The sequence below is a fragment of the Hyperolius riggenbachi genome, chromosome 12 (assembly GCF_040937935.1).
Source record: "Hyperolius riggenbachi isolate aHypRig1 chromosome 12, aHypRig1.pri, whole genome shotgun sequence".
NCBI classification, from domain to species: Eukaryota; Metazoa; Chordata; class Amphibia; order Anura; family Hyperoliidae; genus Hyperolius; species Hyperolius riggenbachi.
The window spans coordinates 83,505,088-83,521,663 of record NC_090657.1 but is presented as its reverse complement, the minus strand read 5'-3'; the positions used below and the strand labels follow the sequence as shown (position 1 = coordinate 83,521,663).

At 43.5% G+C, this 16,576-nt stretch overlaps 1 protein-coding gene across 2 annotated transcripts in view; it reads left to right on the top strand.

The window, feature by feature from the left end:
- Window positions 1-16,277, top strand: part of VAT1 (vesicle amine transport 1) — a 102,076-nt gene extending 85,799 nt beyond the window's left edge. For both annotated transcript variants that reach the window (XM_068264148.1, XM_068264149.1), the window contains exons 4-6: window positions 4,622-4,711; window positions 10,192-10,433; window positions 15,636-16,277. In XM_068264148.1, coding sequence (XP_068120249.1) covers window positions 4,622-4,711; window positions 10,192-10,433; window positions 15,636-15,737 — 434 coding nt within the window. In that variant the 3' untranslated portion in view covers window positions 15,738-16,277. The remainder of the gene's footprint in view (window positions 1-4,621; window positions 4,712-10,191; window positions 10,434-15,635) is intronic.
- The last annotated feature ends 299 nt before the right edge of the window (window positions 16,278-16,576 follow it).

The window sequence follows — 16,576 nt, the reverse complement described above, 5'->3', positions numbered from 1 at the left end:
TGTCTTAGTGCTGTGGTGTTAGGCTTCCAATCTTCTCAGGTGCCCACCTCCCATGTGCAAACCCAATTGCTGAGTGGCATGTTAAAGGTCTAGATGCCCAAAGCAGCAGGCTATAGCTGCTGTACAGATTTTATTTAAAAAAAACTGTCCATGAAGTCATGCAGATCAAGATTTGTGCCTTGAAGAATGGGATCCTGTAGGTAAACTGGGTAGAATCCTTGCACACTGAAGTTAGATATTGTGAAGTGCTGTCTCCCCACCCCATCCCCTTTTTGGTTAAACTGTGACCCATGTTTAATTCTTATTTGGTCATAGCTCCCACCTACTAATACTAAGCAGCATATGTGCATACCGCCTAATGTGATTCTGGGTAGTTCTGCACATTGGTGGTCTGATCATGGCTGTTCTGTTTCCAGCTGGACTAACACCTGGAAAGGAGGGTGCTGCCCACCACGGCATGAAGGAAATGATTTCCCTGGCTGATTGCACATGTAGGGCAATGCTAAACTAAATGCAGCAGATCTGTGCTTTGTAGAAGGGCTGTGGAGTTGGTACAAAAATTGTCACTCCTAAGTTTATGAAACCACCGACTCCAGGTACCCACAATTGCTCCAACTCTTTAGCATCAGATTCATTTTTTATAAACCATGGATTTGGTTCAAAAATTGACTCCTGAGTTTACTGAAACCTCCAACCCAGGTACCCAAAATTGCTCTGACTCTAGTCCTGCTTTTTTAGTAGGGAAAAGCAGGGTCATAGCAGAAGGGGTTAACTTGGCGCCTCTGGGCAAAGCATTGCAGGCTGTGTACATGTAAAATTACCAGCATTGACCTACTGGGCTATAGGTAATACAGCGGTAAAATATTGCCAGTACAGTAGTCTACCATCCTCAAATATAACCCTATTCTCACCTCTAACCCACCATACAACAAAAATACAATTTGCAATTGAATTTAAGATCTAAAGTAAAAATTGTGTTGATGTCTTAAAGGGGAACTGAAGTAAGTTTATACGGAGGCTGCCATATTTATTTCCTTTTAATCAATACCAGTTGCCTGGCAGCCCTGCTGGTCTATTTCTCTGCAGTAGTATCTGAATAACACCAGAAACAAGCATGCAGCTAGTCTTGTCAGATCTGACTTTAAAGTCTGAAACGCCTGATCTGCTGCATGCTTGTTCAGGGGCTTTGGCTAATAGTATTAGAGGCAGAGGATCAGCAGGGCTGCCAGGCAACTGGTATTGCTTAAAAGGAAATAAACCTGGCAGCCTCCATATACCTCATCAGTTCCCCATTAACTGTATATTTTTTTTCCTTCAGGTTCAATATTTCAATGCAATGTGAACAATCCAACTAATAAAGGCAATTAATCAATTGTTCCCATTAATGGAACAATTTAAGGTTTTACATTCTGACTATCAGAACATCCAACTTTCAGATTGTGAAATTTTTATTTTCCAATCAACCAAAAAATTATCATCGCTTTGCGCTGCCCACAGCGCAGTTTTCTCTACAGTGTTCAGTAAAATCATGATGAAAAATTGTACAGTTAATGGGCATCTTTATATTGGGTTGCTGATAGGAGATTGGCCACACCAGAGCCAGGACAAGGTCCTCCAGCATGCAAGGCTGAGACACCAGTGTGGTTCCTCCATCCCGCCCAGCCGTCTCACACACTGATTGCTATTAGACTAGAGGCCCTCCAGGGCTCCCAACACCTTAATCTCTATCTGGTTTGCAGTCACTGCTATGTATCCCCCTAGTGTTAGCTAGCATTCTTTTCTTATTTCTCTCTGCTTCAGAGTGAGTTTTGCCCCACCTACACTGCACCCTGAGGCTGGAGCCTCTTTCGCCTCTGCCTTGGCACGGCCCTGGGACAATCTACTTTGCTTCAGCCTGAATCAGGTGGATGAGGATATAGCTGTGTAGAATATGACCACACCCCTCTTCCATGCAGGCCTTTGGAGTCGGTACAAAAATTAAATGGCTCTTCAGTTTATGACACTATAACAACAACAAATAACATTTGTAAAGCGCTTTTCTCCCGTGGGACTCAAAGCGCATAAGCATGGCTCCGACCATCGTGGTACAGAGGAAGAATTTTATAAATCTGGAAATGCCATGCTAAACAGGTGGCTTTTCAGTCTGGATTTGAATAGCTCCAGGGATGGTGCTGTCTTTACTGGGTGTGGTAGGGAGTTCCAAAGAGTAGGGGCAGCATGACAGAAGGCTCTGTCTCCAGATTTTTTGAGGTGCACTCTGGGAGTGACCAAGTTTATAGAACTTGCTGATCTGAGGTTGTGAGAGGTGTGGTGCAGCTTCAGCAAGTCCTTCATGTATCCAGGGCCCAGATTGTGCAGGGATTTGAATGTCAGCAGTCCAATCTTGAAGAGTATTCTCCATTCTACTGGTAGCCAGTGCAGTGAGCGAAGGATCGGTGTAATGTGACAGTGGCGAGGCTGGTTTGTTAGCAATCTGGCAGCAGCATTCTGCACTAATTGCAGGCGACGCAGGTCCTTTTTGGGGAGGCCAGCATAAAGGGCATTGCAGTAGTCCAGCCGTGATGTGATGAAGGCGTGGACTAGGGTTTGAAGATCCTCTGGGGGAATCAGATGTTTAATCTTTGCAATGTTCTTCAGATGAAAGAAGGAAGATTTAACTACAGATGAAATTTGGTTTCTGAAACTCAATTCCCCATCGATTAGTACGCCAAGGCTGCGCACAAGGTTGGAGCTGTTTGTCTGAATTCCCAATCCTGATTGGTGTTGCTTTAGGATAGAGCTGTTTTGATGGCGAGCACTGGCTTTGGACAAACGGGACCTCAGTTTTGTCAGCATTCAGTTTCAACCAGTTATCATTCATCCATGCCTGAAGCTCAGCTAAGCAAGAGTTTATTTTTGGGGTAGGGTCTGTTCCACCAGGTTTGAAGGACAGGTATAGCTGTGTGTCATCGGCGTAGCAGTGGTACGTCAGGCCATGTCGTTGGATAAGTGTACCGATTGGCAACATGTAGATTGCAAACAGCAGAGGGGATAGTATTGATCCTTGTGGCACTCCGAATTGTAGAGGTGCAGGTTTGGACATTATAGGTCCTAGGGATACTCTGTGTTCTGTCAGTCAGGAATGATCTGAACCACTGGAGGACTGATCCACTGATGCCACAGTACTCCTGCAGTCTGTTAAGCAGGATTTTATGGTCAACTGTATCAAAAGCAGCTGAGAGATCCAACAGGATTAGGATGAAGCATTCTCCTCTGTCCCTTGCCATGAGCAGATCGTTGCAGACTTGGATGAGGGCTGTTTCACAGCTGTGGTGTTTCTTAAAGCCAGATTGTAGAGGGTCCAGGATGTTGTTTACTGACAGGCTGGTTTCAAGTTGCAGATAGACAGCCTTTTCAATAACTTTACCTAAGAAGGGGAGGTTGGAGACAGGTCTGTAGCTGCTCATAGCATCTGGATCCATGGAAGGTTTTTTAAGAAGGGGCTTGATGATTCCTTCTTTTAGAGAGGTAGGAAACCTCCCTGCTTGCAGAGAGCAATTTACTATTTTGTGAAATGCTGGACCAAGCAGGTCAGGGCATTTCAGCATATGTTTAGTTGGTCCAGGGTCCAGGTCGCAGGTTGTCTGGCGGAGACGACAGAGGATGTCTGAGATCTCTTCCTCACTAATACTTTTGAAGTCAGTCCAGGGTGTTAGGTTGTTTTTGCAGCTATTTCCATTAGTTGCATGAGTCTTGGGTGCTGTGGACTGAGAGACCGAATAGAAGATACTTTGTCAGCAAAGTAGCAAGCAAATTTCTCACATAGCTCCTTTGAGGGAGTTATAGTGGGTTTTAGACAGGATGGATTACATAGTCTATCAACTATAGACAAACCACTTCTGGGTACCTGGTGTCACTCCAGTCTTGCTCCTATGTCCAGAATTCTAGGCGAGCCTTGCTGGTTTATGGTCACATGGGCAGCAAGGGGTGTGGCTGCATAAATTTGTGGTCTGCCTGCACAGTCCTACACCCTCCAGTGCATTTATACACATGCATGCGCGCACAATTTTGTGTAGAAGTGATCGGAAAATCAATCGGAAAGCTAGGCAATCAGATCCTATCTGTTGGAAATGATCAATTCGACAATCTGACAGAATATTGAATCGTGTACCAGGCATTAGATCAGCCTTTCTCTACCTTTCTACCCTGGAGGAACCCTGCAAATAGCTTTTTGATCTCAAGGAACCCGTGCATTTATTTTGGAGGCATGGTCTTTAAAAGTAGGTCAGCCCCCCCCCCCCACGATAGGGTAAAATGCCAAGGAACCCCTGCAGGGTACTCAAGGAACCCTGGGGTTCCAAGGATCACTGGTTGAGAAAGCCTGCATTAGATCATTGTTCACTAGATTAGATGTTGAAATTGATTCTAGAAGCCATTCATATTCAATTTCATAAAACTTGATAAGGAAAGGCTCTTTGAGCAATAATTTGCAGTCTCCTGTTTAATAGCTGTAAAGGTGGCTACTGTGTGCTTGATATTGATATTTCATTTGATTGCTGCTGCAATGTAAGACAGGTTTTTTTTTTCTGTAAATTTGCCTAAAATGTTTAATCTTAAACCCAGACAACTTCCTTCATTTCAGGTGTGAACATTGTTATGGATCCTTTGGGAGGTTCAGACACTTCTAAAGGCTTTAACTTGCTGAAACCTATGGGAAAACTGGTAATTTATGGTGAGTATTTTTCTCTTCCTACTTTTAATTATAAGGGGTTTATACATTTGACAATGTTTGTTTTTTTTAAAAAAAAAGCTAACTAATCCTAATTTTAAGGCAAAATTACATTTTGAATTTAACCGCTTGCTCAATTCTAAATTGTGAATACTTCTGTCTGAAAGAGGGCAACTGTGGTTTCCCATGATGCATCCCTTCTGAATAGGCAATCTTCTTTCTGCCCCTGAAAGCCAGGCTGCACATCCAGAACCGCTGGTATATAGTAAGCCTGCAGCTAATTTATAGAGCAACACCAATATGTAATTTTCTTAAAACTGAAGGGATTTGCATTAATTCATTTGGCTTTGCTTCTTGATGGGCCTCTCCATATGGCCATGTTATGTCCCTATCCTACTTGGTGTTCTGCATAATTTTGTACCCTTTGAAAAAGATTGCAATGTTATAGTTGCAGTAATCCTTTAAATGGGAAACTTCTCAGTGGGGGTCCCACGAGACCCAGTACTAGGTCATTCTTTTCAGAGATGTGCAGTTGACCACCCATGTTTTGCCTTCTGCCCACTCCTGTCAGATATTAAATGCTTACTTTGACTGAAGTGACAGGTTTTGGATTAGTCAATTTCCTCATGGGGGAATTCTCAGTTTTATTTTTCAAAAGAATTTCCTGTACAGCAGTTGCTAAGTGTAGATGCCAAAATAGTGTGCCAAGTGAGTGGGGAGGGTGGCTGGTATCTAAATGTCTTGTCAGTTAAAGTGCCATTCAGGTAATGCTTTAAAAAAACAAACCAAGAAATCCCTGAGCATCACCCATGGGATGAAGTCTGAAACCTGTAGGTTCTTCCAGATATTAACTGCTTTTTTTGCTGGAGTGGTCCTTTAACCAGTCCTCTTTCCACATACACACTTTTTTTCTATTGTGGGGAAAAGCATCAAGCCTTTGCAAAGTCCAACTTTATTACATCTATTACACTCCCAAGGTCTAAATTTTTCATTTGCCACTTCATAAAAGTTGAACATGTTTGTGAGACGACTTGTCTGTAGTATCCAGTTCCGTCAGCACTGGTTTATATCTAAACGCGTGACTCGAATCCCATCAGTTTTTGCCTGAGAATGCAACAGAGTATCTAAAGTGGAATTTTTCTCAGGGTCCTTGTACTGAACAGGTCCTTTGGCTGTTATTGGTGTTGCGGTTTCAGCCTCCCTCACAAGTTCTTCTGAGTCTTCACACTTGAGCTCCTACTTGCAAGCTACTCTATAAAATTACTTTTGGTTAATCCAGCATAACTTCTTAGAGGAATCCTAAAACTTTTTTTTTTAAGCTCGATACAATTCTTTGTGCGATTCCATTACGATTCTTTTTACAATCCGATGGGATTTGATTTGATGGCATTGCAAAAGAACGGCAAAACAATTTCAAATTGAATTTAATCAGACATGTCTGATTTAATCGGATCGTAAATAGAATCTTAATCGAATTGCACAAAGAATCGTATCGTGTAGATTGGGCTTTAGAATGATGCAATTGTTTGGAGACCAGGATCAACCTTGCAAAAATCCCTCTTTACTAACAATTGCATCATTCTAAAGCCCAATCTACACGATACGATTCTTTGTGCAATTCGATTACGATTTTATTTACGATCCGATTAAATCCGACATGTCCAATCTGGATTCAATTAGATTTGGCATTGCAAAACAATGGCGAATCAAATCGAATCCTGATCGGACATGTCTTAATCGGATCGTAAATAGAATCTTAATTGAATTGCACAAAGAATCTTATCGTGTAGATTGGGCTTTAGAATGATGCATTTGTTAGTAAGGAGGGATTTTTGCAAGGTTGACTCTGGTCTCCAAAGGAAACCTAAGGAGTCTCATATGAAGCTTCATATGCTATCTTCTGTTTTCTAGGGTTTTAGTGCTGATCTAAAGATCCAGTCTGAGACTGGTTCTCTCGTTTGGTAGTGCTTGGAGGGGGGGTAAGAGGAAGACCTCGGTTCACCTGGCTAAAATTTCCTGCCTGACAGTTTTGGGTGTACCCCCCTCCCCTTTGAGTGCAAATGTGTGATTTGGCAATGAGGGCTTCACAAATCCAGGGCTGTCATGTGGTGAATACAGAACTTTCAAGTTACAGCTTAGAGCAGTCATGTGAGTGACTTCTGAAACCAAGAGGATGTGCGATAACCCTAATCTTTTTGCACACATGCACATAATCTGGATTTATAAGGGCAATACCATTCATGTTCTCGCAAATTAACCAATTAATAAAAAATTGACATGTGATTTGTGTAGGATAACTTGTGCCCTGGATAGGGTGACCAGATTTTTCCTTCAACTCATTTTCCCCTGACCCCCCCCCCTACAGTATCCCTTTAATATCTTGAACTTACTTGGGGCTTCTAATGGTCCCCCGCAGAAGTCCTGTGCCCGCGCAGCCACTCACCGATGGTCTGGCCCTGCCTCCGGTTCACTTTTGGAATTTTAGGTCTGAAAACCACTGCACCTGCGTTGCCGTGTCCTCTCTCCCGCTGATGTCACCAGAAGCGTACTGTACAGGCACAGACCATACTAGGCTTGTGCTATACACTCCTGGTGACTAGGCTTGTGCTATACACTCCTGGTGACATCAGCGGTAGCGAGGACACGGCAACGCAGGCGCAGTGGTTTTCAGACTTTATTTTAAATATTTTTACTCAGTACAGGTTCTCTTTAAAGTCTGAAAACCACTGCGCCTGCGTTGCCGTGTCCTCGCTACCGCTGATGTCACCAGGAGTGTATAGCACAAGCCTAGTCACCAGGAGTGTATAGCACAAGCCTAGTATGGTCTGTGCCTGTACAGTACGCTTCTGGTGACATCAGCGGTAGCGAGGACACGGCAACGCAGGCGCAGTGGTTTTCAGACTTTAAAGAGAACCTGTACTGAGTAAAAATATTTAAAATAAACACATGAGGTATGTTTAAATGAACATTACATAGTTACCTCACCATCAGTTTCTCTCAAAAGTTCACGATTTTCTTCTGACAACAATCCCTTCCAGTTCTGACAATATTTTGTCAAATCTGAAATAAATCAGTTGCTGTCAGTAAAATATCGGTTGCTGTCATAGCTGAGAGGAAAACTGATGTACCAGGTAATGTCCATGTTTCCCTATGGCTCAAGTGGGCGATGTTACAGTTTAACTGTGTGCTGACCAGAAAGCTGTTATGGGTAATGGCCATTTTCAAAATGGACGGAAAATTCCCTTGATCACAGTGAACAAATAGGATGCGGGACAGGAGAAAGACACTGAGGAGTAGACTACATGGAAGGTAAGTATGACTTGTGTATGTTTATTTTGACTTAATTTTCAGTTCAGGTTTTCCTTAGTCTAAAATTCCAGAAGTGAACCGGAGGCTGGGCCAGAGCATCGGTAAGTGGCTTGCGCGGGCACAGGATGTCTGCGGGGGACCATTAGAAGAAAGGGTGTTTAACTCTTTCCTCCCCCCCCCCCCCCCCCCCCCTACAGTATCCCTTTAAGGCTGAGTAGGCTGGAGGCAGCTGTAGTAGTAATTTCAGTCTTACTTTACAGCAAGTCAATCGGTCTTCAGATGTCTAAAATAGTGTTGCTACAAGCCTGAATGCTCACTAGTGAAATCTGAGGTCCTTCTGTTTGTAAGATTAACATTATCAACCGAGTCAGATCACCTGTGTACATGTTGGACCAGCATAGCTCAAGATTTGCCTGCCTAAAGGCCTGACAAGTTTAAATATCAAACTTTACAAATTTTACCAAATGCTCTGAGCTTTAAAATAAGGCTAGTGAGGTAAATTCCTCAGTAAATGTGAATTCACACTTTTTTCAATGCAGTAAAGGATTTAGTGAATAGGCATTTGGAAAGATGTTCAATATAATATGCTGTTATCTGCATTATGGAATGCGGTGATACTTAGTGAATTGAGTCTATAGTCTGTACAATGAATTCGGCGTGGAGGGGTCCTTAAAAGGAACTGGAGGTGTGAGACCTATGGAAGATGCTATATTTCCTTTCAAACAGTTTCAGTTGCCTGGCAGTCCTGCTATTTGTTTCTGGTCAGTAAGGTCTAAATCACACACCTGAAACAAGCATGCAGATTACCAGATTTTCAGACCTCTAGTCTGCATGCTTGTTCAGGGTCTATGGCTTTAAAGGGGAACTGAAGAGAGAGGTATATGGAGGCTGTCATGTTTATTTCCTTTTAATCAATACCAGTTGCCTGGCAGCCCTGCTGGTCTATTTCTCTGCAGTAGTATCTGATTAAAACCAGAAACTAGCATGCAGCTAGTGTTGTCAGATCAGACTTATAAGTCTGAACCACTGAAACACCTGATCTGCTGCATGCTTGTTTAGGGGCTATGGCTAATAGTATTAGAGGCAGAGGATCAGCTGAGCTGCCAGGCAACTGGTATTGTCTAAAAGGAAATAAACATGACAGCCTCCAAATACCTCTCTCTTCAGTTCCCCTTTAAGTATTCGAGGCAGAATAAGCAGGACAGCCAGGCAATGTGCTTAGTTTAAAAGGAAATGAACAAGTCAGCCTCCATACCCCTCTCCCCTCTGGTTCTCTTAGCTTCATGTTGGAGCCTCTGCTGGGGCTGGAAAAAAATAGTTTTTGCTACACTTAGAATTAAAGGGAATTAAAAATGTAGCTTTACAGTTAAAACTGCATGAAAAACACATCTGTGCGCAAGTAGTTTAGCTTTTCTTAATTGGTCATGACTCAGTGAGGAGCTCTACCATGGATCACTCTTAGTGTGCTTGTCTGCTTCTGCTTATCACAGCCATTGTTTTTGAACCTGCTCCTATGTGGTCACTTCTTACAAAGCACCAATGTTGCAACTTAAAGAACTCCAGTGAAAATGTAATAAAGTAAATCATTTATACATAATTGTAAACATGAAGCAGTCAGTGGCTTCCCGTTGTAAAATATTTCCTCTCCCTTATTTACATTCTGACATTTACCACATGGTGACATTTTTACTGCTGGCAGGTGATGTGGAAGGAGATGCTGCTTGCTTTTTTTTTGACAGTTGAAACAAGCTGTAAACTGCTGTTTCTCACTGCAATGAGGTTCAGACCGGAAACTGTCAGGACCATGGTTCTGACATCACACTGTGGGAAGAGTCACCACAATATCAGCCATACAGAGCCCCCTGATCTGTTTGTGAAAAGGAAAAGATTGATCATGGGAAAGGGGAGATCAGCTACTGATTGGGATGAAGTTCAAGTCTTGGTTATGGTTTCTCTTTAATATACTTTAGCCTAATATACCTTAGCACATGCTGTAAATCAGGGTGCTGTATATTTGGCTAAGTTTTTTTTTTTTTTTTTTACAAAACAAGACTACTATAGATATTGGAACACCTTTTGAAGTCTGGTTATTGAGGGGTTTCCCCAAGCAGTTAGTGTTTCCTACTGTTGACATTGCAGTCATATCAAACTATGAATATTTATTTCTTCTATAGGGAGTGCCAACCTGGTGACTGGGCCAAAGAGGAACGTCATGGCTCTTGCCAAAACGTGGTGGCATCAGTTCAACATAAGTGCTTTGCAGATTCTTACTACAAACAAGGCTGTGTGTGGCTACCATCTTAGCTTCATGGATAATGAACCAGAACTACTGTCAGAAGTTGTGGCTGAACTGGTTCGCCTCTACAAAGAAGGGAAGATCAAGCCCAAGATTGACAGCAAATATCCATTTGAGCAGGTAAGTTGTGGTTGTAGTAAATCAATGAAATGTGGCCCTGAATGTGTTCAATTGCTGTAGCATCTAGCCTGGGTGCGAGTTCTAAGCAGAGTCCAGCGGTTGTGTATTCTGTCGGAAGGTGCAGAGTCTGGCAGTTCTGTGTATTCTGTAGAGGGGTGGAGTCCGGCGGTTCTGTGTATTCTGTATGGAGGTGCAGATTCCAGTGGTTCTATAAATTCTGTAAGGAGGGGCAGAATGTGGTCCTGCTATAAACATGGCAGTAAAATGGATCATTCTGAACTCAGACCGGTTTGCCTTGCCTGGTAGATGCAGATTCATTTTTGCCCTGTTATCAGGGGAGAGGCTAATGCTAGTAAGTAAAGATGTGAAATCTTGCGCTGCGGAGGCGGTATCACCGATGGTGGTCACTCTAGCTGCTCCTGTAGAGCCTGGCTGTCAAGAGGCTTAGGCAAAGACAAAAATGGAAAAGAAGCGCTTCAAAGTGTGGACTTTTATTGCGCATTTTGTTTTAATAAAACGTTACTATTGTATAAAAAATCCAACATGTAGTTGGACATATAGCCCTTCAGTCCTTCCCGGGTGGGTGCAACCTCAGACTACCGTGGCCATCGGAGTTGAGCGGATCTGGTGGTAAACGACCCTGGGTGCCCCACTATGGGATAAACGTGTGCTGGTGACGATATTATGCGTTTCGGCGTTCTACGCCTTCGTCAGATAACCTTATTAACCCTTTTTTTATATATACAATCTAGTAAGTGGATTTTTTTTATTGCTCATTTGTTTTAATAAAACATTGGTACACTATGGAGAGCTGCTCCTTTTCCATTCATGCTAGAAAGTGTCCAGAGGTTCTAAATACAGGCAGTCTAAATATCTGCCTGGAGAATGATGCATCAGGACTCTGGCTGCACTACACTAGTCTGGCATTAGGGATGAGCTAGCGATTTCCAAGGTTGTTTGCCTTCCTTAAAACCGAACCGCCATGACAGTGGGATGCACCGGAGAGGAATAACTCTCCTAGGTTGGCACCTCACACTATCTTCTCCACACTTCCACCTTCAGCCATACCACTGTAAAGGTGGGCATGTCTCCAAAGATGGAGAGCAGTTTGCATTGGTGAGAGGCTGTAAAATGGGAGTTAACCCTCTGCCGTGGCCTGCGCCCGCTAATCCCCTGCATCAGAACTGAACCGAGGTAAGATGGATCTCACAATTGCTAGCTCATACCTGTCTGGCAGCTTGCTCTGTCTCGCAAGCTATAGGCTGAACTTCTTACTGCGGCACTCTACACATTAAGTCTAATGAGTGGTTTGGGGACATTACTGGGGAGTAAGGCCAGCTTATAGCTGCAGAACTGGACAGGACTTAGGTGTTAACCCTCTGTCGTGGTCAGTGCCCTCTGTTGCAACCGCTTGCTAATGCACTGCTTTCCAGCTCAAATACTTCTGCCTTCAGCCGTTCAGTTATGAAGGTGGAGAGATTGAGAGCAGCGAGAGGCAGTGACATGGATGGTGACCTCACTGGTGTTTCCCGTGCCGGTCCAGTTTTGCAGCAGGTGAAGTTGGATCTCAGTTGCCGGCTCATCCCTTGTCATCCAACCTGGTGCACCAAGGAGGCTGCCAAAGTAGTTTGGGGCCAGAGCAAAGTATGTCACACAGTGCATTAAGCCAACTTGAGTTAAAGGCAGCAGGTAGAGACTGCAGACTCTTGATCAAAGTTGTGAGGTGGTTTGAGGTGAGCAGCAACTTCAATAATTTTTTCTTTTAGACTCAGTTCAGATCAATAATGTACATTGTTGGCAATTAAACTTTGAACCTCCGATTTACTACCTTTACCACCCAAGTAGTTCTCTTCAAGTGACTGGGGTGATCAGGCTGAAATTTACAAAAGTGATTAGTCATTCAGACTTTCAAATCTGTCCTTACTATTTATCTGGACGCGGCTGGTTGGATACTGAAGAGCTGCAGATATTTTATTTTATCTGGAATAAAATGTGCAAGAGTTGTAAGCTGCGTCATTGAGCTGTTTACAACCTGTAGGGGGATGTTGTTGGCAGCTGCCTCAAGTCTCATTTCCTCTGAACATGCCCATACACCTCCTTTAAAGGATACCTGAAGTGACATGGGATGGCAGTTATTTGTGTGCTTGGCACTGCATACACGTCTGTTTTTGTTTTTTTGTCTATGCCTGAAAGTTAAATATAAGGTATGTGAGTGGCTGACTCAATCTTGACTCAGACAGGAAGTGACTACAGTGTGAGCCTCACTGATAAGAAATTCCAACTATAAACCACTTTCCTAGCAGAAAATGGCTTCTGAGAGCAAGAGATAAAAATGGAAATTTCTCATTAGTGAGGGGTCACACTGTAGTCACTTCCTGTCTGTCAGCCACTTACATACCTGATATATTAACTTTCAGAGGAGAAAAGAACACAGCATAGTTATTTGTACTAGGCACTGTACATACACATGCCTATCTCATGTCACTTTGGGTATCCTTTAAAAGATCAATGGTCTGAATTATGCTGTGAGTGCCAGACTAATACTGCATATCTGTGCTTAGACCCCATGCCACATTGATCTCCTTATTGGTCAACCAGAAAACCTAACCTGGGCTTTGTGTACAGAATGAAAAATGGCCTAAAAAACACTGGTGCCTATAGGTGACCAATACCATACATATATTGAATTTGTGACCCAGATCGACTGTCTGATGTGATAGTTTTATCTAATTGGATGAGTCTGCCGCAACAAGCATGGCCAATAGATGACGGTCAATGTCGGGCCAAAATCTGCTGCGTATAATGTATTGATCAAGCATGCTGGGAAATCTCAGGCTGATGTGGTCATTTGGTTGCACATCTGTAATGGTGTGCAATGTCATTGTCCCCAGTGTGAATGCAGGAGGGGCATAATAATAATTATTATTATTATTATTATCAGTATTTGTATAGCGCCTGTCTCCTGTCGGACTCAAAGCGCTTGCGAGGCAGCCACTAGAGCGCACTCAGTAGGCAGTAGCAGTGTTAGGGAGTCTTGCCCAATGAACTCCTTACTGAATTACTGGCTTACTGAACAGGCAGAGCCGAGATTCGAACCCAGGTCTCCCATGTCAGAGGCAGAGCCCTTAACCAGTATACCTTCCAGCCACTACTGGCATTAACATTGGGGAGGCAGATTCTGAAGGCCGATTCCAAAGCTTTCATGTTGAAATCTCATGAATAGGCCTGCAGTGTATGGGCAGCAAACAGATCTCTGGTCAGATTCCATCTTGCATTGACACCTTATCAGCTGTGACCAAATATTGACTTGCTATTACTCTTCAGGCAAATGAGACATCCAGTCTTAATTGGAGCTTCAGGGTTATCTCCCGAGGGCACAGACAAAAGCAGAACAAAGGTTACTTCCTCAGGCCTTGATATTTACCATCACTTTCAGCATTGGGCAGCAGGAAGACCTTTTCAGCTGCTTTGTTTACCTTTCCTCCCTGCTGCACTTCCTGGCATTGAAATGGCTCTCCTTTTGCAAGTGGATGTTTCCTTGCTACATTTCTGGGAGAATGTCTGTCAAACAAGCTGACCATGTTATAAGTACAGTGCTTTACCATTGAGCAGTGGCAGTTTCGTGCAAATATCAGTTACAGGTTTTGGCCAGTTACCTAGAAGCAGCCTGTGGAAGTGCATTTCCATTTTATTTATGCGCTGTCCTTTCTAAATAATGAATGTTACTTTTCATCCTGACCCAGATTTACATCACAGGAGCCTATAGGCACAGGTGTCCTGGTAAGACTACACCCTCTGCAAACCTACAAGGCCTGTTGAATAGACCGGTTGAGTGGTGGGCTTTGGTTAGGATGTGAAGTTTGCCCTTGGATGGGAGGTGGCTTTTCCATGTCTTCGCATATTAGATGTAGGCATTCTGGAGCTTTTGTGTTGCTTCCTTGGAAAACTGGAGCATTCATATCCTTGGAAAACGTCAAAGTGAGATTTCTGGTGTTCAATTTCCCTGTCTTTTCTCTTCCTCTTCAGTCACTTCTGTATTGCTTCCCTGCATGCTGACATCTGGCAGCAACATAACTAAATTCATAATCCAGATGTCTCTGCTATGGGGACTCTAGTTGGTTCCTCCCCAAATCTTCACAGAAATAAACTAAGCGGCTTGTAGATGAACCACCCATTTCCCTTAAGATGAAACGTTTATGCAGCAAGTGTTCTGTTTAAACCATGGTCTTATTTTTTTAGAGCCAAGGAAAGCCTAATAACTGCCAGGTACACAGCCACACTGGTACTCGGACTTTTATATGTAGGATTGATCTTAAAAAATCCTGCAAATGCTATGCTAGAAGTTAGTGGCCAGATCAATGTTACAGAACATCTCCAATATGGGAAACTGCTCACATGCCGTGTTAATGTGTGCCTTATTTCCTTTGGGCCGAACAAAACTGATTATTTTTAAACCATTTCCAAGGTTAACAAAATAGAGGAAAGCATCTGCTTGACCAAACTTTATTAAAAAAAAATGTGCACACTGGACATGGCACAGAAATTGGCTCATATGTATCAGTTTCTCATTCGCTCCTTAGTCATAGCTCCAGTGAATTATGGCTGCCTCTATACCTCTCCCAGCCCTAAGGGTGATGCGGTGTTCACACTTTCTGTATACTGAACAAAATATAGCTTTATTTACCTGGGGCTTTCTCCAGCCCCTAGAAGTAATTTATATCCCTTGCTACTGCCCCAGTTTTTTCTCCCGGGTCCTGTTGGCAGCCTCTGAAGGATCACCAACCTCCGCCCCCCCCCCCCCCCCCCCATGGGTCGGCGTCTGCGCCCACCTTACACCCAAATGCACCTATATCAGGAGTGTAGGTGTAACCGGCTCCTGCTGAGTGGGTGTGTACTTGTGCGGGGCAGGCCGGAGCTTGTGCAGAAGACTCCGACCTATCGGTCGGTGATACTTCAGAGGCTGCCAATGGGATCCAAGTAAATAATGGAACCGAGGGACACGTGTGACTTCTAGATGCTGGAAGAAGCACCAGGTAAGTAAGGCTGCATTTTGTGCACCTCAGAAATCCTTTAACCAAGGCTCATATTTTTGGTACATCTGAAATAAACATGCATGGTGTTGCACGACTCCTGACTTTAACAAATGGTCCATGCTTTGTCCCCTCCTAAGATCACGTGAAACCAATTCTGTTCCTTCTGCAGGTGGGTGATGCCATGAGACAGATGCAGGACAAGAAGAATGTTGGAAAAGTGATCCTGGTCACTGAAGTGCCAAAGGAAGAGGTGAAGAAGGAAGAGAAATAAGGAGATGAGCTGCAGGAGTGAGCACTAAGTCCTGCAGATTGTGAAACCTGTGTCCTACTAATGTGTGTGTTGTGTGTTTGGGAGGAGAATGTCTGAGCCTTATGGGAAATGACTGACCTGCTCTCCTGCCACTAGGTGCTGCAGCATCTTTTGGAATTGAGCAGGTTACGGTTGGAACACCCATTCCGTATTCTGGGGAATGCCTTTTGAGAAATCTCACTTTTTTAAACTTGAAACTGCACACGATTTAGCAAAGAGAATCCTGAGCCAAGCTGTGGGGAGTTTGTTTTGATTTTGTCTGCTGCAGTTTTGCTTTTCTAAAAAGGAGAATTTTCATTGTGGTCCCCTCGGGTCATTACACAATAACATTCCAGCTATTGGGTTGCAGTCTTGCTGAGGGCGGATGAAATGTGGGGTATTTTTCTATCCCGTTTCCATCAGGCAAACTTTGAGACCGTCCATAATATTCATGCTTAACTCTTCGTACAAACTGTGGTTGCTGATGTGTTTTTGTTAAATAAATGTACTCTTGTACTACCACTACCATTTTCTTTCTTTTTATTTTCTTTGCACTATGCTCCTTTACCAACCCACCTACCCACGGTAAGATTTGCGGATCCACCCTTGGCAGTAAATCAGTGTGGACAAGGCACCTATCAACTTTAATTTTATATTTTTTGTTTTACCACCAATTTCAGCTTTAAAGGGAATCTGAAATGCCTTGGGGGGGGGGGGGGGATATTTAGTGGTTCTACCAGCCCTCTGCAGCCGTCCTGTGCCAGTACTCGACGATCCTCCAGCCCCCGCCACTGCTCACTTTCTTTTCTGCCAGTCGAAGG